General features: G+C 36.7%; 1 protein-coding gene across 3 annotated transcripts in view; it reads right to left on the bottom strand.

Moving 5' to 3' along the window:
• side-IV (sidestep IV transmembrane protein) overlaps positions 1–23,798 on the bottom strand; it is a 446,858-nt gene that overhangs the window by 56,025 nt on the left and 367,035 nt on the right. For all 3 annotated transcript variants that reach the window (XM_087358210.1, XM_087358211.1, XM_087358209.1), the window contains 3 exons: positions 13,245–13,355; positions 2,305–2,508; positions 1,624–1,775 (listed from right to left, as the gene is read on the bottom strand). In XM_087358210.1, the coding sequence (XP_087214336.1) occupies positions 1,624–1,775; positions 2,305–2,508; positions 13,245–13,355 (467 nt within the window). The remainder of the gene's footprint in view (positions 1–1,623; positions 1,776–2,304; positions 2,509–13,244; positions 13,356–23,798) is intronic.

Here is a 23,798-nt window from a genome sequence, read left to right as displayed (position 1 = left end):
AAATCCAGGAGATGAACCTAAGATAAACCATTCTTCTACCTTATACAGTCACTGTCACACATAGTCTTGGAAAATGAAACGTTATTACAACCATTGTTTATCCCGAATCAGTATGAATAAATTAAGTTAGTTATCTTATATTTCGTCAGGATTCTGCATTTATCACTTACTGAAGATATCTGGTTACAGAACCAAATCCACTTATTGCAAATTTACATTGCTACCAAATTATGCACACGAAAGTGATATCACTGAAAAAAAGATCGTGAAGTATCCAAAATACTGAAAAAACATTTCAACCAACAGTTTCAAGGCCTGCATATTGATGAGGATTCTTAATGTTACGTTAAAATCTACGATTCTGAGAGGGACCAGCCTCTTTGTGCAATACGGACCTAAGGTTCAAGCGGTGTTAAGAAATAACAATGTGCGAAACTGTTCGCTGACAGCCTGTGAGCATTATTTTGTCCGTGACAACGTAATTTATACTGGAATTTTAGAGTCCAAAGTAAAAAAAGGCTTTAACTAGTTTTGGCCAAAATGTAGTTTTAGACTGTTTTTACACATAAAAAGTCTCCCACTTTTGGGGACCCGTAAAGGGTACCGGAAAAGGAAGAAGAAGAAGAAGAAGAAGAAGAAAGTCTCCCACTTATTGGTGGAAGATTGGCGAGGATCGTCATTAGTTACATAATTCCAGTTAAGATGGCACGAAGACCTGTCGTGGTTTTAAGCAAGAACTTGAATATTTAAAAAGGTCTTTTCACTGCAGCCTTTAATTCCTTCTTCTGATCTCACTGATTATATCCTTAATATTTTGACTTTTGAACTGAGCCACAAAGGATTCTTTTCTTCCTAATTCCTGTTCACAGTTCATGACCATGAACAAATTCATATTTGAAGTTAATCTTTATAATTTTTGCACCGTCGCTACGCTACGATGTACAAGCACGTGAAGTACATATTGTTCCTCGATTGGTCACTGATAACACCTCTTCTTCACACTTAGAAAAGCCTCTGTTGTGGGGTGTGTACGACCTTCAGAACAAATCCGGTAATCGCACGTTCTGGCTTGGGATCATCCTGTCCCACGGGACGTGGAAGCTCAATGACAAATTAAAAGTGAGCGAGGTACAGCATCACGCTGGATCATAACCTGTAAGCTATGCTTACTGCAGCTGAAGCATATCTTCCCAAGTAACTTCTCTACTGACTTACTGTTGATTTTTAGGTGGTTTTCTGGACAATAGATGTGCCATGGAGAATATTTCTAAACCTCGTAGACATTTAATCCTTCACCGATACGTTGTAAACGAAACCACTGATACATCTTCAAAACTTCGAGACGTATATTTTCAGAACATAAAATCGATCGGTTCTGGAATCTCACATTGTGGATCACGAAACAAATTTCATAACATCATCTTATCAGACATTTAAATATTAATCATATTTCGACGGGGCAGAGCATACGTTTAAGTAAATTTTATTGTATTGTTTGTTTTGAATTATGGAATGGTCATCATGTAGGCTTTGAACAAATTTCTACTTTCAATTGGTTATTGATTTCTAGTCTACACCGCTGAAATCGAAATCATGAATGACTAATGACAAAATAAAACTTACGTTTTTGGTGATTCGTTTTATTTGACGGCTGTTTTTCCACCACGTAATGACTGCCTCTGGCCTCGAACCTGAAGATTTGCATTCCACGTCGTAACGTTTATCAGCAGAGACTTGTTTGTCCTTAGTCGTAATGTGAACTGCGACAGGCTTTACTGTGAATAAACAGAAAAACAAAGTCTGTTTGGCTTCCAACCGAATGGGAAAGTTGGAGACTTATCTTTCGAAGGATCAACATGTTCAAAATAACGTAGACTGGTCACGCCAAACAAGTCAAACAGTCCCCTACGAGTACTTTCAATCACAAAAATACAGCAAGCTCTCTAATTTGCCTGTGGGCCTGTTTATCATTTCTATGGTAGTAACTAAAATTGAGTCGTTTATCCGGGAATAAGCCTATTCTACCTGTGAAATCATATCCTCTGTCTGTCTGAAAGCCCGAAAATTAATTATAACGCCAGAAAAATATTTCCAAGGCAATCCAAATTGGATTTACAAAAAGATAGATATTCTGAGGAAGATAATAAATTAGCACTTTATTAATTGCAAAAGTATTTTATAGAAGCTACTACATAATAAACTTGAGGAATGTGGTCTGACCAAGGTTCATGAACATAAGCCCTGTAATAGGTATGAAAATTGCATAACAGTAATAAATGTTAAAACAACAATATTTATACTCACGGTTCACATCCAGAACGACGACTTCCGACTGTGCATGAGTGAGGTTTGTGTTAGATGCTTGGCAGATTAATCTAGCGTTCAGGTGTTGTCGCCCGATGTTGGGGAAAGACAGGTGGTTTGTCGTGACGTCATTCGGCTCATGTGTATACGAGTCGTCTATGATAGTGTTTTCCAGGAACCATGTCACCCTCGGTCGAGGTCGGCCTGAAAGAAATTACAATGCCGGATATAACACTTTGTATTGAAGACAGCGAGAATACGTAAACCAGAATGGTGTACAATATTTATTTATTTTTGATATGATAAATAGTGCCATAGGCGTATAAATACCTTGGCCAGTTTCAGAATTTTGAGGAAACTTTCGTGTTAATATCACGGAGAGGAGTAGGAAGACGAAAAGGTAAACCCAATGCGAATGGACGACGCCCTGAAGAGTACTGGAATACAATCCAAAGTCGAACAGTAATCATTTACATTCTGTTGGTACCAAACTCGACTCTCGGTCGGAGGTGTCTATCCTGAGAATCTATGCGCAACGCTAACTCGCCTCAGCAAATTTAGTTATCGTGATCTGAAATACAGGACATCCTACTCTTTTCATACCATTCATTCTCGACTAGCTCATTTTATTCAACACTAAATAGGCTCTGCTACTGATACAGAGTCTTTAAAAGAACAACAAATTAGAACTTGAACAGCATGAACACAGACGATGCCATTAAGAATGGAATATCGGAAATGTATAATATCAAATACTTTTGCCCCCCAGCTGATATTTATTCTCTCTCTCTCTTTTGTGGTTGATAGATAATTCAATATTTAACGCACAAAGTATTTATCTTGGATTTATAAACCTTGTCACCATGTGACGTCACACCGGTGAAGCATACAAGATACGTTATGTCACACACTTCATTCTAAAACGAAAATACGTAATTTTTTCAACTCACTCATTTTCATTTTCCAACTACGAGATTGAACTATCATGTTATTAGTATTATAATACGTTGTTACAAGCAATAAGTAAGAGATTATTGGAATATGTGATACAATAAATTAATTAAAATAAATAATTCCACTACCGTTCACTGAACGAAAAGATTCAAACGAAAAGCAGGCCCATTACGTAGCGCTGAATAAACAAGTAAGGCTTCTATTTACGCGGCACTGAATGTATGGGCGTGAATAGAAAATTCAACATATATCTATCATTGGCTCTGTACCTCACAGCTGAAAGCTTTAAAAGAAAACATAAAGCAAAATATGACCTCTGATTACCTGATAACTTGCGGTCGACAAGGTGCTTACAAACTAAACTATGGGTTCAATGAATGATAAATTGTCGTATGTTTTCCATGAACTCTCCGGTCAATCATCGTGGACAAAATATGAAGCTCGGAGTTGGATACAGGTAGAAGCTGATGTTCAACAAATTAGCTGTGTGAATAACAGAGCAGTCCTCCCCGTTCATCACAGCCTTGATAAGTGAGAGCAACCACTATCAAACATGAGCTAAATCAATACACTCTCCATGACGAAGGCTGTCATATTTCACTATTATGAAGGACCCTCTTTATTTACATGCACAGGACGGTCAATGAATACTGAAAATCGAAGTTATTGTTATACATATAACTAATAACGGGCGATACAGTGGTTGGAACGCCTATTCGAATCCTCTCCGGATACTGGTATCCTCAGGTTATCAATTTTCTTCGGTCATGACAGAAAATTTGCCTTAAAATAAGCCACTGTTGCTTCCTACTATAACGTTCGGAATTCACAATCTTCTAATAAAATATATTCCTTGTATCTAAAGCATCTAATACCGACTAGCTCAGATAAATAAGTCAAGACACGAACTATAAAAATGAGTTTTGCCCTGTTTCTGATATGAGCCATTGGGTTTTATATCGCACGGGATTAACTTTCACGTATTTTTATCCGTGATTTTCTTCGTGTTCTATCATAGATCAGAATACTCACTAGCTTCCTCTCCCATTATAGACTTACATTATATGAAGAATGATTTAAGCCCATCAGGTTATACATAAAATCGCTATAAAACATAAAACAGTTACATTGGAAGAAAAGGGAAGATTTCCAAGACAAATTCTCGGGTAAATGTCAAGTGTGAGATGAATGGAGAAGAAAGTATCTTCAAAACGACAGGGAAATGCTATAAAATAATAAAATCTGTAACGAGGCCAACATTTGCAGTTCTCTCAAAAAACTACTCATAAATTCACAAAACTGTTAACGAACTGGTAGGGTAATTCGGGCATCAATTGCTAAAACGGATTAACTATCAGTGACGGAACATTCAATCGGCATACACGCCCCATGGCGGTTCTTACTACGTCTAAAATTTTGACACATTTACTAAAAACGAACTTCCAAGTTGGAACTAATTTTAAGGACACAGAAGGCGTATGTACTTCCGAATTTCGTTCATTGAAGGTGTTATACTGACGCAAGAATAATTAATCGCTTATAATAAACCTCATATATAATTATTAATATTTGGTAACCAACCTCACATTAATTTCGGAATCCAACTATCTCCATAGTTGATTTAATATTGTTATATAACGCACCAACGGAATTTAAAGACAGATCTCGGTTAAGTAATCAGTTATGTGTATTGTAGTTACGCTGAAAGCAAAACTATTCAAAACTTTGGGAGAAATACATGACACATATAGCAAGAAGAAAGTTTATTTTTTTCAAAACTTTGTCCTACAAATAGTACATTAAGTAGGTACAGCTTACCACCACACACTCATATCCTAAAGACCAATTTACCTTTATCAACGCCATGAAGATTAATCGAGCAAATCATTGAGCAAGTTGGCTGTGATTTAACGCATCTGAATTAAGTGCAGAGACAGTTCTTTAGCAAACAAAATTCTAGATAAACCTTGAATACCGAACTCGTGTGTCAATGCTCAGGTCTACGTTAAGAAGCTGAAGTTGCTCTTGAATACGTCACAAAGGGTCGAAGGAAATATAAGTCGCTGAGTATATGCACTTCCGGTTGAGGTTGTATTTGTGTAGCTTAGACGTTGGCGTGTTGCGGCAGGGCTTAGTCGGCCTGTTTTATAATACATAAGCAATGCTTCTTAGAATAATAAGATCAACAAGTGTACATAAGAAGGTAATTCATCAATTTCTCACACTATGGCATGCAGGCAGCATCTACTCAGAATGAAAGTTTAATCTACGTAAACCACTTATTGCACTGCAAGCGCACGTCAAATTTTGTTAAGATCCGGTGTCCACCTGCTCTGTCAGCCACAATCATACGTCTTGCAAAATAAGTGACTTCTCAGCCGTTTCGCCGTGTAGTCTGGTAGGCGCATATCGACGTTTCAGAGGTGCTTACTGTCTCCATCATCAGGCCTCATCGCATTGATGATGGAGGCAGCATGCATTATTAAAACCTCGATGAACGTCAACCTGATTACACGGCCTCTCTGCCCAGAAGACAGTCATCTTAATTCTTGCCGGCGTGAGAACATGAAATATCACACATGATTTGCTTAACCTGTAGGACAGGGATTCCCTAACTCTACCACAGAGCTCTGAAATTCTGGGACTGCCGAGGTCGGTAGATCGACAAACAGATAATAATTAAAATTATGCATCTATAAACTTGTTCTGTCCCCAAGTAGTCGCAGCACAGCACAGTTGTTATTCAAGAGCTGTTAAGGAATATATTACAAACGGCCCTCGGTTACCGCAAATCGACAAGACAGTATGTCATACACAAGACCTACTATGGTTCTCAGCGTTTCGTGATTCCAAATCGATAACATAACTAGTCTTTCCGAGAAGTGCAAATAAAAGTTCACAGTTTTAGAGTCATTAGTATGTTTATGCATGTTTGTTCAAGTTTGTACACTGACTACACTTCTGTAGTTTGACAAAAGTTTTTGCTTTACAGAAGAATGAAAGTGAATAACTTTCCACCTATAGTCCGATACCTAAATGCGTTCTATGCTAAACATCTCATCAGCTTTGCGAAAGTGTTGAGAAACGTGTCTTTATTTGTTGCTTTATTGCTATTCAATCCAATTCTAACAGAATGTATCTTTTTCATGGATAGCTGCAACACTCTCTTCCAAATAAACATAATTCATTGGACAATAGTGTGGACAAGGGTTACTTTTAAATTTCAATTCTAAAATCATCAATATACTAATGAAGTTAATATAATCAAACACTACAATCAAATTTGGTACAAACTTTTGATGTATAGAGGTTCCTAAAGATCAAAAATATAAAAGGTTACAAAGTAGAGCTAACATTAACGTCCATATCTGTCATCTTGCATCTGCCGAAATTTCAAAAATTATTATCTTCAAGTAATGGAAATGGCTACATGATTTTACGCGGCATTTTGAACATAAAATTTTAAGTTACTTTTTTTTTTTTTTTTTTTTTTTTGGCATCCACATAATTGATATATTATAATAAATTATTTTAGGTAAGAGATTTTAATGAATTTTATCCACAGTCGAGTTTATTAATATACTATTTCTCTACTCGGAAGAAAATGTTTATGCTCTACCAATCAGGTATCCAACTACTCGTAATAAGCGAACGAATACAAACTTTGTCAAGTTGAACAATAAGATGGTTACGTTTATGTGACAATTTAATTAACATAAACGAGACATCTATATGGTAACAGAAAATCTCAAACTGAATACACCGTAGCACAAAGAATTTTATTTTGAATGGTGAAATTAAACACGATGTCTATGAAGTACAGATATTAGATACAGCCAGTGAAATGTTCCACACTGGGATTAATAAAGACACACTAAAAAATTCATTACAATGGATGATACTTCAAAATGCAGTGGCCACTTTAATTCACGAATTATTCGAAGACTAAAGGAGAGTCTAATTAAATTAAGGATCAAAAGACCGACCATTGAATTGAAATGAATTGAATTGAATTACCTCAAATGCAACATTCTGGGAATCATTTAATAACATAAAAGTTCCGTAGGGAGTTTCATGCCTATTGTAATTTTAGTACTGCAAGGATTTATACCGACACAGCCAAATGTAAATATCTTTCAATATTTAATTTTATTGCATGATAAATAATTCACACATTCATGGACTCAGACACGAGGAAGTACATTTTTAACTATTCATAAAACTAAGTCCCCAACATATACACAGATTTTTGGGTTCAAATAGTACCATATGGCACATATTCCATATTAATGAACAACATTCTACACCAAAAATATTAGTGACAATATAAACATCTGATTTTCCCAGTTATAGTTCGGAAATCATTTTGCACCATACATCTAATTTATGCACTGTACATACTAATTACGCTTTCTACAGAATTTATAGACTGACAAACAATGAGACTGTACAGAGGACTGCAAGCGCACAATTAATATTGGTTCTCTCTAAAACGGAACTAGACTGCAGGCATTCAATAACAACATTCAGTTCCAGGATGTTCAAGTGATCCTGATAAAACAACTAATATATACATATATATATATATATATATATATATATATATATATATATAACGATATTTATTGAAAATATACAAGGAATATGTTACAGTTCACGCTCCAATTAATTGCATACGAGGTGCGATCGGAAGGTTTCCAGACTGAGCGTATAAAAACCCGTACACTTATCTCAGGTATTAAATTCATCCATCACCCTCGAAGTAGTTCCCCTGGGAGTGAACACAACGATCCCAGTGCCGCTGCCAAGCCTGGAAGCATCCCTGGAAATCTGTCTTTGTCAGCCTGTCAAGCACCATCTGCGATTCTGCCTGAATCTCTTGCCAAAGACTCGCCAAAACGGCTACGGAAACCTATAAAATGCTAAAGCAAGCATTTGGGGAGTCCGCAATGGGTCGTGCACAAACTTTTGTGTGGCATTCACGTTTTAAAAATGGCCGAACCTCTGTCGATGATGACGAGCGTTCTGGACGACCATCTTCGAGCACAACGCCCGAAAATGTTACGAAGATTCGGCAGGCCATTCACGAAGATCGACGTCGTACCATCAACGACTTGTACGACATTGTTGGGATAGGATATGGGACCTGTCAGCTGATTCTAAAGGACGGAAGCGGCCGTCAAAGTGGCGCAACCACAACTGGCTGCTGCATCATGACAACGCGCCAGCGCACACCGCCCTCAAAGTTCGGCAGTTTTTGGCCTCAAACACCATGGCCGTCATCCCGCACCCTCCTTATTCGCCATGTGACTTCTTCCTCTTCCCAAAGATGAAAATTCAGCTAAAGGGAAGGAGATTTGAGACGATAGAAGAGATTCAGGCAGAATCGCAGATGGTGCTTGACAGGCTGACAAAGAAAGATTTCCAGGGATGCTTCCAGGCTTGGCAGCGGCGCTGGGATCGTTGTGTTCACTCCCAGGGAAACTACTTCGAGGGTGATGGATGAATTTAATACCTGAGATAAGTGTACGGGTTTTTATACGCGCAGTCTGGAAACTTTCCGATCGCACCGAATATAGAAATGTACGTAATTAATCGGAGAATCAGATATTAGAATGTTCATCAGGCGGACAAGGCATAAAGGTAATTAGCAATGAGAACAAAATCTTGTTATCCTATACGGAAGATTTTGGCCGGCATATTGGGAAGATAATAGTAAAATATTTCTTAGTGAAACTGGGTTGTAAGGTATGACAACAATGATCTCTTAACTGTTAGAGGCTAACGAAAATTTGTCTGTCCAATTCCGTGAAAGTCTATCTCAAAAGAATTCTGTTCTACAACACATATCGAAGAAAACGTTTAAGTAAGCCTTCGTTGTTATGAGTTTTGAACATGAGTTTTGTTACAATGCTTTTCAAAGTTTATGTTCGGACTAGCGATACCCCTCCCTGTAGTGTGAAGAAATAAAGTTGACAGAAATACTGGAAAGTCTTCATGACTTTAAAATAATAAGATATAGGCTAGCTATACAAATTGAAAACTGTCTAACACTCATTGCAAGCATTGTAATGACACTCAGACTTTACTCCATTTAGGTGTATTGTGTCATGACTTCACAATCTCACGTCCCAGGGCTTCCTTGCTTCCACCTCTCGAATGCAGAACCGTTCTCTTAAGCAGAACATAATACAAAAAAGAGAGAAGAAAACGGTACTGGAAATCCCCGTATAGCAGCAACCTTCAAGTTTATTGAGGAAAAGTGGAAACTTAGGGACAAGCATAACAAAAGAAAATTGTACGAATTCAAATGTAATTTCTAAAGAAAAGTTTTAATGAACGTGAAAGGAACCATCATATAAATACCAATCTCTTTTATTCTGATTATATGTTTTCTACATTCTGCCTTAACTCATTTCGTGTTTTATTTTATATTCCTTATTACGAAATTGTGTGCCTGTTTTCTTGAGCGCTTAGTATAGTATACTGCCAAATTTCTTTGGTCTTCCCGCAACACTTACTTTGAAACAGCGCACTAAATACAATTTAGCATTCCTTCAATTATTACAGCAGTCTCTGAAGATGCTATGTATTTATGGCAATAGAAAAGCAACCTTTATGCATGTATTAGGTGGATTTATGGAATTTTAAGTTTTCGACTTTGCCTCTGCGGTAAACTTTCATACATAACACAGTAAGACAGTCGTTAAGGTTATCTGCACACTGCACATGTATCCCTGAACCAACTCAATCCGATTCAAATCCTCACAAATTATTATTAATATTATTAAATCTGTTTAATATTATCTCAGCACTCTCCCTTTCAAAAGAACGTCGTATACAAATTTCATCTCTCCTATCCTAGTTGCATTTTTAACAGAATAATTAAGCGACAAACTTTGAAGTGTCAGCTTATATACAAACCACGTACGTAACGATGAACCTAGAAAATAAAATATTAAGTTGCATAAAAACGAGCAACCCTAAAGATGGTGACAATAACTTTCTCCGAAATACTGGTATCTACCTAATATTAGTCCATGTGGACTTAAATTACGTCTGCTCATAGACGCTAAATATTACACACAGTCCTTACTTATTCTTCCATCTAATTCTCAACTTTTCTTGCATCAAAATCAACTCTTTGAGTACGACATAGGCTGACAAGAAGCAATTACGTAAGTCTTCACCATGGAAACGACCTCGAAGCCTCGGCTGAGGAATGCACGTTAATTATTCCGGAATACAATGTAATAAGAAACTAGATTTGATATTGCAACATCCACTTGCAATTATTACCTCTTTATGATATAGGGCAAATTAAGCCTCGAGGCTCGATCAATACGACCTCTGACAGTAATGTATGCAGTAGGCTTCGTTTCCGCGATGGGAGATACCGTAATGAAGCAAGTCTTTGTACGTATTTAATGAAATAACACGGAAGCTGTTAAGTAAGTTCACAGATGTTAGGGCCGCCGTTAAGGTGGGTCATAATGCAAATCGTGGCAAAAGAGAAAATGTATGAGAGGGAAAATAACTGTAAGCTTATCCAATGCTGAGTGGTAAAGTGTGTCAAAAGATCTGTATCTTCTCCTCATGTCCGTCCGTCACACTACATTGTAGGGGCGCGGAATTCACTTTATTCGGGAAGAATAAGGTTTTGACGGTCGAGAGTATGGTATTAAGAAATGCAAACGAGGCTATAATGGCGCCTATAATGTGGTTCGACGGACTATGCGATTGGCGGAAGTCTGGTGTCTGGAGAGGGCAGGTCGGTAGTTTATTTTCCTCTTTTTTTTCGTTTCGTTGATTGGAATTTGGTTATAGTCGCCGTGAATATGTTTTCACATATAATTTACTTAATACATTATGGACTTTGTACTTTCAATGCGATTTGCAAGAACAATGATGCGATAATTTGTATGGTTGCTGAACACTAAAGGATTCATTCCCGTCAAATTTGACTGGTCATACTACGGTAGTTAGTGTAATAATTCACAGAATGGCTCTTTTTAAATAACCATATATGTATATATCGCTTTATTTTATATAAAAATTAGGTAAATTCCAAACAAAATACATTGAAAAAAAGGGCTACAAGGCTTTAGTGTTTGTTTGTGACGATTCTGTCATTAGGTCAAAATAAAGCGTCGAATTATAGGATGATCAATAAATAATGAATTGGAAAGGGTATTCAAGAAATTGTCGTGGCCTGATTAAAGTTAATATCCCGGAATATGCCTGGAGAGACGGCAAAAGCGACGAAAACATTCAGTCAGAACAGCCTGTCTCCTGTCCGAGATTTGAAAAAGGGAACTTCCGAATTTGAAGCAGAAGTCCTAACCCCTCGTTTCATCAGGATATTAGGATCAGCATTACCTTCATTAAGTAAAATAAATGGCAAACAGTATAATTGCTTTCATAGTATGCTGAAAAACAAAAACAAAAAACAGAGCAACAACAGACGTATGTGCTTCACTAAGAAATTGAAAATATAATTATTTACGTATATCTATTTTATTGGCAAAAAAAATGGTGAAGGAATCGCAGCGGAGTAAATATCGCGATGAAGTCTGAGCCACTTGAAACTGAGGCCGAAATTAAATTAAATTTTAAATGAATAAGTTGAAGACTCGCTATTCTCTCTTCTACATCAAGGAACAATTAGGCCCCACTAAGTTTTTTTTAGATCTCCATGATCCTTAGGGACTACGACTAGGATTCTAATGTAAACATAACCTTTCTGTAACATTGGTAGACTAGACGAGATACGCCGAGATGATTGTAAACGTGCAAAAGCATTTGAAAGCGTCCAGAGATATCGGTTCCTTGTCGTAAAGATACTACAGCTAACGTAAGAAAATGACATTCGGCCTTTTGCAATACAGAATGCACGCGTACCTTTCTATTGGCAGTGGATATATTCCTGAAGCGATCTCCAAAAAGTCATAAACTCTAATAAATAACTGTACACGCTTTCAATGGAAAACGTGCTATTCTTTACACACTTCATTGCAAACAGAGTATTCTCTTAAATGGATGGATGACGAATACATATGGCCACATGATTTTAACACCATTTCTGTTAAGCAATATAACTTAACAAACAGTATAAAAATCTCCTTACTTAACAGTGTGTTCTGAAAAATACTAGTTCAAGTAACGCGGTGTATAAAAATAACAGGTTCTCGGCCAATAACATTAAACACAAAGAAGGTAGAGTGAATACCACAAGCGTTGTTATGTCAAAAACGATCTCATCTTCGCCGAGTTTAGAACGTATTTTATTTCAGTTTCATTTACACATTAAGGAATACTTGAGTAATTAAATCAGTTGTCAACATCAAATTCTAACAGGGCATTTACAGTAAGTAAACACGCTCAGTACAGAGCGACAAACACAGAGAAGTTAAACCAAAATTATCCAAAGTCATTTCTATTTACACAATTCGCCCACCTCATGAATGAGAGATACATCCTTCATTACATTGCCACTATGTTAAGCCTACTTCTAGGTATGAAGACCACAAGTCTTTGTGCTACACCTGACACGATAGAAGATCGCGAATGACGCAGAATTTGTGCCATGACTAAAATACAATGATCATACAATTTACGAAGATTTCAAAGATTTGCCACATGAAAACCAGAATCTGTCGACAACACTGTAATAGTGCAAACTGAGTGGCCTGCGTACTTAAAAAATTGTGTGATAAATATTTTAATTAACACTAATCAAGTATCGATCACATCCTATTTTATTCTCTATAGTCTGCAATACTGAACGCAACTACAAAGCCAATAACAATTACAACATCCGGTTTGTTGACATCAGTTATTATTCATTCTCGAATATCCCTACTTTTACCTTTAATGAGCTCCTTTACGTCACTTCCGCAACCGAATACACGCGTGTGTACATCCGCAGAGAAATGGAAGGGCCAGTGTAATTTTCTTGGTGCAATTTATCAGGTCAGGATACTCACCTCCCGTGACCTCACACACGAGGAACACGTCGCTCCCTTCGTTGTATCGCTCCAGGAGCTTGCTTCTGTCCCTTCTCTTGTCGTCATAAATCACAGGACGCTCGGGTGGAACTGAAACACAGTAAATAACACCTCACTAACACAGGATATCGTTTTATGGAAAAGCCTAATATTTAATTATAAAACGCTCAAGTTCTTGAATGTTCAATGTTCTCGTGTCATTTCATGTCAAAATTACAATGAAATGGTCTGTAATTTGAATGTGTCTTCCCTCTTATTCTGTTTAATAATCCATAACGGTCTACGACACAACCCACATGGCGCCAGAACCCAAGAGATCATCATCATCATCACCACCACCGCCGTGAAAACCTCAAATCTCACATCTATAAACAAGTTAATAAACATCATACGTGCAGTGGAAATCGTCCCACTGGAAACAACCTGACAAACATTAGAGCAAGGCATGTCACACGTTCTAGAATATGATTTGGAGTCAAAATTGTGTCCTTCATTGTCAGGGTTAAAATTTAGTGTGTATTATTAAAATCGTAAACAGCAACTTCTACACTGGCTGATATTCCTGAAACTGAAAATAACGACGTGGTTGTGAAGCAAGTAATACAGGTTTGATATTTATGTTTCATTGGTATAAGTCACGCAGCTACTGAAGCCAGACTTGATAACGTCAGTATCGTGCTAATTTCTAGGAAGAATTTTTGCGTTTGAAAGTTTTAATATCATGTTTCAAAACTTTGTGATATTGGAAGTCCATACCAGCAGTACTGTTGCACAAAGAGAGATCGGTGAGCTATGTAATTAATATTTTATAGGTTTGGAAGGTCTTCATTCGGGAAGGGAAGTTTTTGAGTGGAAGTGGGCATCATACACTATATATATATATATATATATATATATATATATATATATATATATCCCTGTTCTCTTCATTTAAATTTACAACATAAAGTATTTGACTTTTAACATTAATAATGTTTAATCACTGACAATTTAATTAATTATTAATGTCCTCTTTTGTTAGTTCAGATTCGGCATTTTCTAATTTAATATTATTAACTGATTTGTCTTCAAATGCTGATGAGTTTTGCCTTATTCCATGTAAGATATAGATTTTTATTCAGGAATTCTGGCAGCTATATGATATGTGGCCAAGTCTATTCTGTCGGCTTCCTTATGTCATAAGCCATGCTTGCCATATCTATGACGTGTTTACAAATGTTTGTTAATGCTGTTCCAAATTAGACCAATTTTAAGAGACGATGAGCACTGGTATATTATAACACTGATAATAACGTCGAAAAGCAGATAAATCGCATGCACTATATTTCACACCTGATAGTTCCATCTTATTACCGACTGAAGTGCAAAATAATATTTTACTGTCAGAAGTTTATGTGAAGATGATAAAATACGGGCCATGTTTATGCGCTCTGTAGGGGAAAAAAACAACTAAAATGGGATCTTTTTACACTATATAACCCATCATTTTAGGTTTTTGCCAATGCAACTTTCTTCCTAAATGATCGTATTGTCATACTTCACTAAAGTTCAAGTCAGTTTTTTACACAACGGTAGGACGAGTAGAATGATGAAAAATTGTTTCTTGCAACAACAAGAAAGGAAGATAGAAAAATTCTTGAAAGTTAGAAAATGACTCGCAGTTTGGAACACTTCCATATATTTTTGGTCTCTTTCTGTTCTCATACAATTTCCCAACGTCATCTTTCATTCGACTGTTTGTGCGCCAAGTGGCTGTAAGTTTCCTCCTCCCTTCGTGTTACTCAGTTCTCCATGAATACTCAAAAGCAAAACGAAAACTGAGAAGTGGGAAGAATACATCTCCTTTATCAAACCTACTGGTTTTCCTTCAATTTATGTCAAAAAATTCGATTTAATTTTAAAATTTAGTATAAAATATATGCTTCCACGTATGAGATGAATTAATTTATCATTCCATCGTACGATGACATATCAATTTCTTTCCAAAAATAACGTTAAACAAAACTACATTCTTTATCACTTTCCGTGAAGAAATAACAGAGTGATACCATCATTACAGCCAATCATAAAAACCACAGTCCAACCAAAATATCAAACTGACTAACTAACTAGATGGCTTACCGAACCCGAAGGTTCATCACCGAATTAACCAAAGCCCTCCACCGGACCCTGTCCTGGGCCAACAAAATCCAGTTTCCTTCAACTCCTATCTCCCATAGATCCCGCCTGAGATTATCCTCCCATCTACGTCTAGGTCTCCCCAGCGGTCTCTTCCCTTCAGGTTTCCCAACCAGTACCCGGTGCACACCTCTTGTCCCATCCATGCGCGCTACATGTCCCGCCCATCTCACTCTTCTCGACTTAATCACCCTCACAATACTGGGGGAGCAGTACAGATTTTTAAGCTCGTCATTGTGCAGTTTTCTCCACGCCCCATCGTCTTCCCTCTTAGGCCCAAATATCCTCCTCAACACCCGATTCTCAAACACCTGCAATCTGTGTTCCTCCCTCTGAGTGAGAGACCATGTTTCGCACCCATACAAAACAACAGGCAAGATTATTGTTTTGTATACTTTAATTTTCAAAAAGACGGAGAAATCCTGAGCAGCGCAGTCCATTCAAATGGCCCTCGCTTTGAACCCTGCAAGAAACTAATTATAAAGAAAAGTTGCATAACATGCTCTAATTTCTTAGTTCTGCGTCGGAACACCACCTTTAAACCAGACCATGGCCGATTGCCTGAAATGTCTTCTGTTTCGACATTAGCGCAAATTTACTCATATTAAAACCTACTTAGTTCTTAATAAAATTAAACAATACTTATCCAATATAATAAAAGTCTAAAGTAGTTTGTGCCTACACCGCAGTTATCCTAGTTATTTATTGAACTGTATTAAATTATTCTGTAGCCGAGATTCGAACCGATTATCTATCGAAAACAAATCACATTTGCGTCAGGATTACGAAGGTCCAGCAGCATACACAGTAATAAACTTTCGCGTACCACAAGTTTATTGATCGGCTGTGCAACTCTCAGTTTCGTATTAATGACTGTGCACCATGAAGCAGGTTAGTAAAAGAACAATGTGATATTTCTGAAATAAATAATTAAAAAATCTCAATAATCCAATAAAATTACGAAGTTGGCTGTCTTCTGGTCATACCGTGTAGTGTGATAGATGATGACCGATGTTTGATAGCGCTGATGACGGACGTAGTAAACACCTGTCTATCTGTCTATCAGATTGCATGGTGACATTCACACTCGTCACCACTGAAACCTCAAACCTAACCTAAAACAATTACCAAATCTAAAACTTCTTGACGATGGTGAAGAGTCAATTGAATAAAAATTTACTTGGATATTATCCATCGTCTAGTAAATATAAAACGTAAAACGACGTTTCGGAGATGGGACTCTATCTCCGTCTTCAGGTTCCTACACAGTTGGGCCCACTAGATAGAGCTAATCCCTATCTCCGGACAAAGTAAAAAAGTGAAAGTCCCGGAATAAAAAGGCATTACCACACCATCCATACGTGGGACGTAAAAGAATAGTATGTAGAAATCAAAATTCATAAACACGATAAAGCCAAAAAACAAAAACTCACGTCCCACGGATGGATGGTGTGGTAATGCCTTTTTATTCCGGGACTTTCACTTTTTTACTTTGTCCGGAGATAGGGATTAGCTCTATCTAGTGGGCCCAACTGTGTAGGAACCTGAAGACGGAGATAGAGTCCCATCTCCGAAACGTCGTTTTAAGTTTTATATTTACTAGACGATGGATAATATCCAAGTAAATTTTTATTCAATTTAAAACAATTAAATTCAAATATAAAATATTTTGCATAAAGGAAAGTTCTGACTAAACATACATGGGGCTAAAAGTGTATAGACATGCATCACTATTAAACCAGGTTTTTTTTACTTCTGTATATTTACATTCACAGAATTTGTGGGTTATTGTGTTCTGAGACCTCCTTTAATTCTTCTCAGCACACGATTCCTTATCATTTTCCTCTATATTATCACGGTCTATCACGTTCCGTTTTTTATCCCGATATCCTCTCCAATATTTTTTATGATCACCTTTCAACACACCCAGCACGGTCGCTTTTTTATAAACGTAAGCTTTATGGACAAGCTATTTCCACTTGGTCGTTAGTTATAAATTTTTTGCTGTCTCACTAATATGAGAATGATTGCTTGGAAAACCTGCATTTAGTTCTATTTTCCAAACAACTCAGACAGATGGAAACAAAATGACTTTTCACTAACCACAGAAATAAATTACCACCGCGTTATCGTGGCAGAGGCATCCAGATCCATGTCAGGTAATACTTTATATAGTTTTGTGTGTATTCACATGACGCGCACTGCCTTTTTTGGAACGATATTTTAAGCTGCACAGAGGCTTTCAACGGGACGAGTCCCATGACAACTTGCGACAAACCACATGTCACTTCCACATTTGCACCACGTACACAGCTGCGAACAAATTAGTAAGGGCTGTTTCTGAAATAAAACTAAGCCGCAAGTAAAACTCTAACGTTTGGGTGGTTAAAGTTAAATTAAATAGCGAGTACCCATAGGAGCGTATGAAGAATTGTATGGTCTGTGTGTATAATTACAAGCAAAGACAAACTGACAGATTGTGTGCTTACTACTGGACTGGAGATGAGAGAATGCACTGACGAAAAGTTAGAATAAATACATTAACATTTCTCATTTCAAAACACTAATGAGAAATACAGCAGAAGGATAGTTATTTCGCACAATATAAAAGAGAGACAGCGGACATATAAAACAATGCGTGTGAAAAGCGAAAAATGTAACTTGTCAAGACTGATGCTTTATTAGCTACATGACTCTGGCATTCATAGAGTGCTGTTTCTAACACTTTCTTTTCTACGTTGTGTATGGGGAATATAAAGTTGTATCGGGAAGCCAATATACACGAAAGCGACTAGACAAAAGCGGTTTAAACCTATGCAGAAATAAGAAAGCTTCAGAATTATCTGATTTTTATAATATGTGTAATATTTATTGGGTGTTAAATATGTTCAGACGCCTTCATTGTTTTATAAGATAACTTTATGTTATGTTCAATACTTCGCTGCGTCTTGACCTCCAACCCCCACACAACACCAATATCTTTAGAGTCGATTGACAAATATGTATGAACCTTGGAACGGGCATCAAATCACTGGAGAACGTCTCATCTTCGTAATTTCAGTTTCCTGTAGTCAATAATTCTAACATGGAGGTCTCACAATCTTCTGAAATTGAAGCTATATTAGCGACAATAAATGTGCTGATTAAATTTCTATGGTACCATAACTTGTCTTGGAAACACAGAATCATTGTAAAGACAGTTATGTAGATTGGAAAACAATATGAAGTCCGTTTATAATGCACATTCAAATTTTGTTTTGACGGTAACTAATAAAACTCTTTTGCTGCTCGTAAACACATTTGGTATGGAGATAGATCATAAGTATGCTAGGAAATTCTGTATGAAATATGACTTGTTTGTCAAACTTACTAATATGGTGATGGGCGACTGCTTTAAGGTCATACCCGACAAATTTAAATTTAGCGGAATCAACATGCTATAATTTACTACTGCAAGAGTTATTTTCAGTTTGTCTTCTTTTATATACAAAAGAACTAATATACTTACAGTTTCTTGTGTTCTGCGTAACTTCGGGTTTCGGGTGTGAGCCGCATCGAATTTTGAAAATTCAAGATGGCAATGTCTGCCGAAACTTTGGTTAATACTCAACATTCTACGCGGTTCACACCTGAACGCCGAAGTTATATTTCGAACTACAACCGCGAAAACCTAGGTCAAGAAATATAGCGCGTCAATGTGGCTGCCTGCCTGCGTGTATATAAAACAACCGATCGATTTTAATCAAATTTCGTGTCAGCATCAAGGACTAGATACCATTCCCATCCGTGTGTTTTTTTTAAATTTCATGCCGTAGGTATTACGACAAAGGCGGATGTGCCAAGTTCTAGGACAGTAATAACATATGTACTATTTATTTTCGGACCCTGATATTTGTTGAAGTAAGCGGTTATCGAAAACTGTGAAACTTTAATTGTTTCTTATGATAATAAATCAACGACATAGCAGCAGCCGGACACATAATTTATGTTTAATCACGGGTGGAATAACTGAAAGTTTAACAAAGTTATACGAAATACTTGCTGGAGAGAGTTTTAAGTATGGAAATATACACTTAAAATAATTAAAAAATTGTAAATCATTGATTTAGCGGATGGTATAGTTCATACTAACTACACCATATGAAATTACGCAAATAAAACATGCTCAGTTTGAAAGGTATGCTAGCCTGATGTACGAAAAGGTATCAGAAAAGAATCGATAATAATCCAATTCAATTTATTTATTAAAGTGCATGATAATAATAATTTTCTGCGTTAGATAAGTGTTTTTATTTTGAAGCCAGCGAAGTATATGACAGAGCGCTTATTCAATATGTAACTAAACTTTACAACATCATGCGTTATGTACATCATGGAATGTTTAATGTCCATATATGATTATATTTACTATAAGATTCATCGATCGTATTCCAGAATTTTATAAATCAGTTTCCAGTTGCGTGGTGTTTCATTTTAAACGCCACAAATTTTTGCAAGTTATCGGTGGTGCTGGGGCATACACGCAATAATAAGTTCTGCAAAGGCTTTTCCAACGCGTCAGCTGAAAGTTTAGTGTTGTAGAAGTAAGAGCTGAAGGCGTTGGCGCGGTACGTGGAGACCTCTGTCGGTGACAGATGTCACGGCACAGCATTTCATTTGTTTCAAGTCTTCCTCACCCCGCCGACGCTGTCCGTACTCACACTCAGTTTCCTAGCTTAATCTTCTTTTTCCCAACGCCTTAAGTTTTATACATTCAGTGATAGAAAAATAAATGAGTTTCATCTTGCGCCTTCCACTTCAACATTAGAAGAAGAAGAAAAACTAAACATCATTCAAAATTAAATTTTACTCGCTGAGATTATTTCAAGTGATTAAACACGAAAAATATCTCACTTTAAAGAAGCATCTATTTAGGGATAAACCCATTTTGATACTTTCTCTCACATCTACTTTTCTTATTTTTGTGGCGTATTGCCTTTATCATGCAGATGGTTGCGCAAATAATTCTGCTTTACAATTAACTTCGCAAAATGGAGTGGAGAAATGCCACGCGTACATTTGAATAATTTTAACTCCATAATAGTCTGCTTGTCACTAAAGATGAAAATTACTTGTATAAGACTTCCACTAACGTCGTGGCTAGTAGCAACGCACGATTCCATGAGTTGTATTTGTTCATTAACTTTATTAATATACAATTCTAAATTTGTATACTACTGATGCGATTTTCAAAACGAAAACGCATTGAAATAGTTACAAAAATGTTTACGTTTTACGTCTATTCAAAATTTCATATTCCTAACAACTGTCTTACGCAAACTATAACCATAATTGATTAACATATTTACAGTTCAGGCTTAAGTCACTGGATATTATTATCCAAATTAGTTTAATAAAAATATGTTTAAGCTAATGCAACATTTTTATTGAAGACACGTTTAAGTATTCTCATAGTTTTATTATTAACATCGCCATTTAAAATAAAGCACTGGCGAAAGTTTCAGAATCCTTGTAGCAGCGGTTTATATTTTATTTTCGTCTTTCTAAAACGTACCCATTTTATGCGAGTCATCTATTTCTGTTGTACATCCAGCACAAAATGGAGCAAATGGGCAACAGAGATGTCGGAACTCAACCCCTTTCTTTCTTTGGCTGGCAACCTCAAAGCATTTATTTATTTTCTCATTTCAAACAAGTACACTGATGATATTTCTATAATTGAATTCTCATGTTTGCTGAGAAGAATAAACGTCTGCCGATCATGATGGATGCAGAATATTATTACCAACTTTGCGATTCACATAACGGCATTACTCTTTGCACTTCGAAATTTCTCATGTCGATATGTAGCCCTAACTAGGTTAACGTATAGATTTATATCACTTTATTCACCATAAACTGATATACTGTAATTTTATCATATTCTGATATTATCATGAAGCGTTTAAATATATGTCCGGTCAAGGGCAGGAACTATTAGATGTGACTCTGTCAAGCTAAGTCAACTATAAGAATAATCTTAAAACTAGCGATATTTATGAAGAAGCTGGATTGAAGGAATTAACATAAATGTATAATACGCGATTCAACAACTACAGCTCACACACATTTGAATCATTCCGATTGTACGTAAGTGAAACATGACGAAATGTGTGTGTGTGTGTGTGGGCGTTGGGGGGGGGGGTAAAGCCCCTCGCATTCCTAACCTCTGTACAAGACGAAAGAATTTGATCAGTTACACGCTCTGGCGGCTATATTACAAAGACTGAGGTTCTTGGTACCCTTTTGATATTAGAGTCGAGTTTGGCCAAGAACCGGTTTGAGTCAATAGCGAAGACAAAATTTCCTACCTCTGCTGAGAAAAGAATTCCGGGAAAACCAGACTTAAATTATCAGAGACTTTGACGACCCTCCCAAGCAAACCCACCTCAAAAGCAGTCACTACCAACAGTCACAACAGTCTAACTTACTTAATCTGTTTCACTGTTTCAAATAGAGGACCTGTGGAAGTCAAAGATTTCAAGAACTTCTTTAAGACCACAACGGTTACATTTTATCAGGCATAAACTTTACGATCCCAATTCTACAGCCAAACCGACGTCGATACTGCAACTTCTAATCTCGCATAAGCATAAATCTTTCATTTTATAACAGGCTCACTCACTGACTGATTCAAGAACTAATGGCAGATACAACGACCTTGTTATCGACCTATCTTAACATGGCAAACGGGACGAAAAATATATTTCTACATAACATTTTGAAGGCTAGAGCGTCTAAAATTGTTACCGTAGAGTCTGAATTGGAGATGAATGGAAGAGGGCAATTTGGCTGTTTAAGAGACTGAGAGAACCATAAACATTAATGTATTAATAGTTGGTTAGAATTAGTGACTTTGAATCCACTTAATCTAAATTATTGGTGGTACGTCGTTACGTAATTTCGTATATTACTGGAAGTGAAATGAGAATTATCATAGTTTACCTGTTGCATTCATGAAATGTTAGGCTACTTAAAACAAATTGTTATGACTGGGAGCAAAAGTTTCAGAAAATTTCATCTTAAATACAAAAAACAAATAAAAATAAAAATACAGGACTGAAAAGAATGGGTAACACTCGAACGAGAACGTTTAAAAATTATTCTGAATAATAATGTGAGTAAAGAAGAACAATATGTTTTTATTCAAATTACCGGATTTTCTTTCCTACAGGTCTGGATAGTATCTCTTCTCATTGTCCTTTAGTCTTTTAATTATTCAAGCTTTATTTTGTCTCTAAATTACTTCCACTTTAGATCCTTATCCCTCCTTTCATCCACACCACCCGTCGAGCTACTTTCTCTTTTGCATTTCGTTTCATTCTTTACTACATCGAAAACCTCACCCTCCTACTTCTCTTTGAAGTTCTCACAAACAAAGATTAGTGGTGGATATTAAAAACTACAAAGATCCTCAATTTTTGGTTTTTAGATTTGTCATCAAAACTATGCATTGATTCCATACCGATATGGTTTAAAGCTGAGCTCATTATAAATCGTTCAACAATTAGAAGCAGTGGCATGTATAAAATTCGATCAAAAAACATTTTCTGCTTCCATCAAAGTATTATCATCGTTTGAATTAATAAGTACTTACAGCTGTATAATTACTATTTGAGATTCATCATTTTCAAGCGCAGGTAATTCACACAGGTGCGTTCCAAATCATCTGTTCCTCTACATGCCTGTAGGGGTGCATGTAATACGAATCGAGGGCAGATAAACAGATTTCGATAAAATATAATACTGGGGAGTTTTACAAAACGCTGCCCAGCCATTTCAATCTTAACTGACGCCAGCGGTAAAATTATGGTGAAATGTGCTGTCCGTTATCCAGCTGAAACACTGCGTTTGAGATCTTTAATAAGTGCATTATTTACGCGTGTTTTTTGTTCCTTCTTTATATCTGGAAAAAATCGAACACCAGTAAACAAAAAAATCTGACAATTACAGTGATGCCACACAAAGCAGTTGAAAAATGAACGGTCATAAGGATGATGAACATTTTCCCCTGTATAAACCACAATGAACGAACCAGTGGAACAGACAGTTCACATTTAGTTGAGCTCAGTGAAAACAAGTGCGTTACGTCGTTAAACTTTCCATGCATGCACGGAGTACAACCTGTCACAGTGACTTATATCCTGTGCGGTCGACGGTCGCGCGTTAAAGACCAATAGAAGCCATCTGCCTCCAGCTGTGGTTAAACCTATTAAACACACGTATTCAGCTAGAACATGTGCTCATTGGTGATCTATTACAACTGAAAACGACAGCCATGTTTTGCACAGTAACTCGTTAACATGTTTTGTAATT

The sequence above is a fragment of the Zootermopsis nevadensis genome, unplaced genomic scaffold (assembly GCF_977971745.1).
Source record: "Zootermopsis nevadensis isolate Lab colony 2312 unplaced genomic scaffold, Znev_1.0 Znev_ptg000029l, whole genome shotgun sequence".
In the NCBI taxonomy this organism is placed as follows: Eukaryota; Metazoa; Arthropoda; class Insecta; order Blattodea; family Termopsidae; genus Zootermopsis; species Zootermopsis nevadensis.
This window is presented reverse-complemented; position numbering and strand designations above follow the sequence as displayed.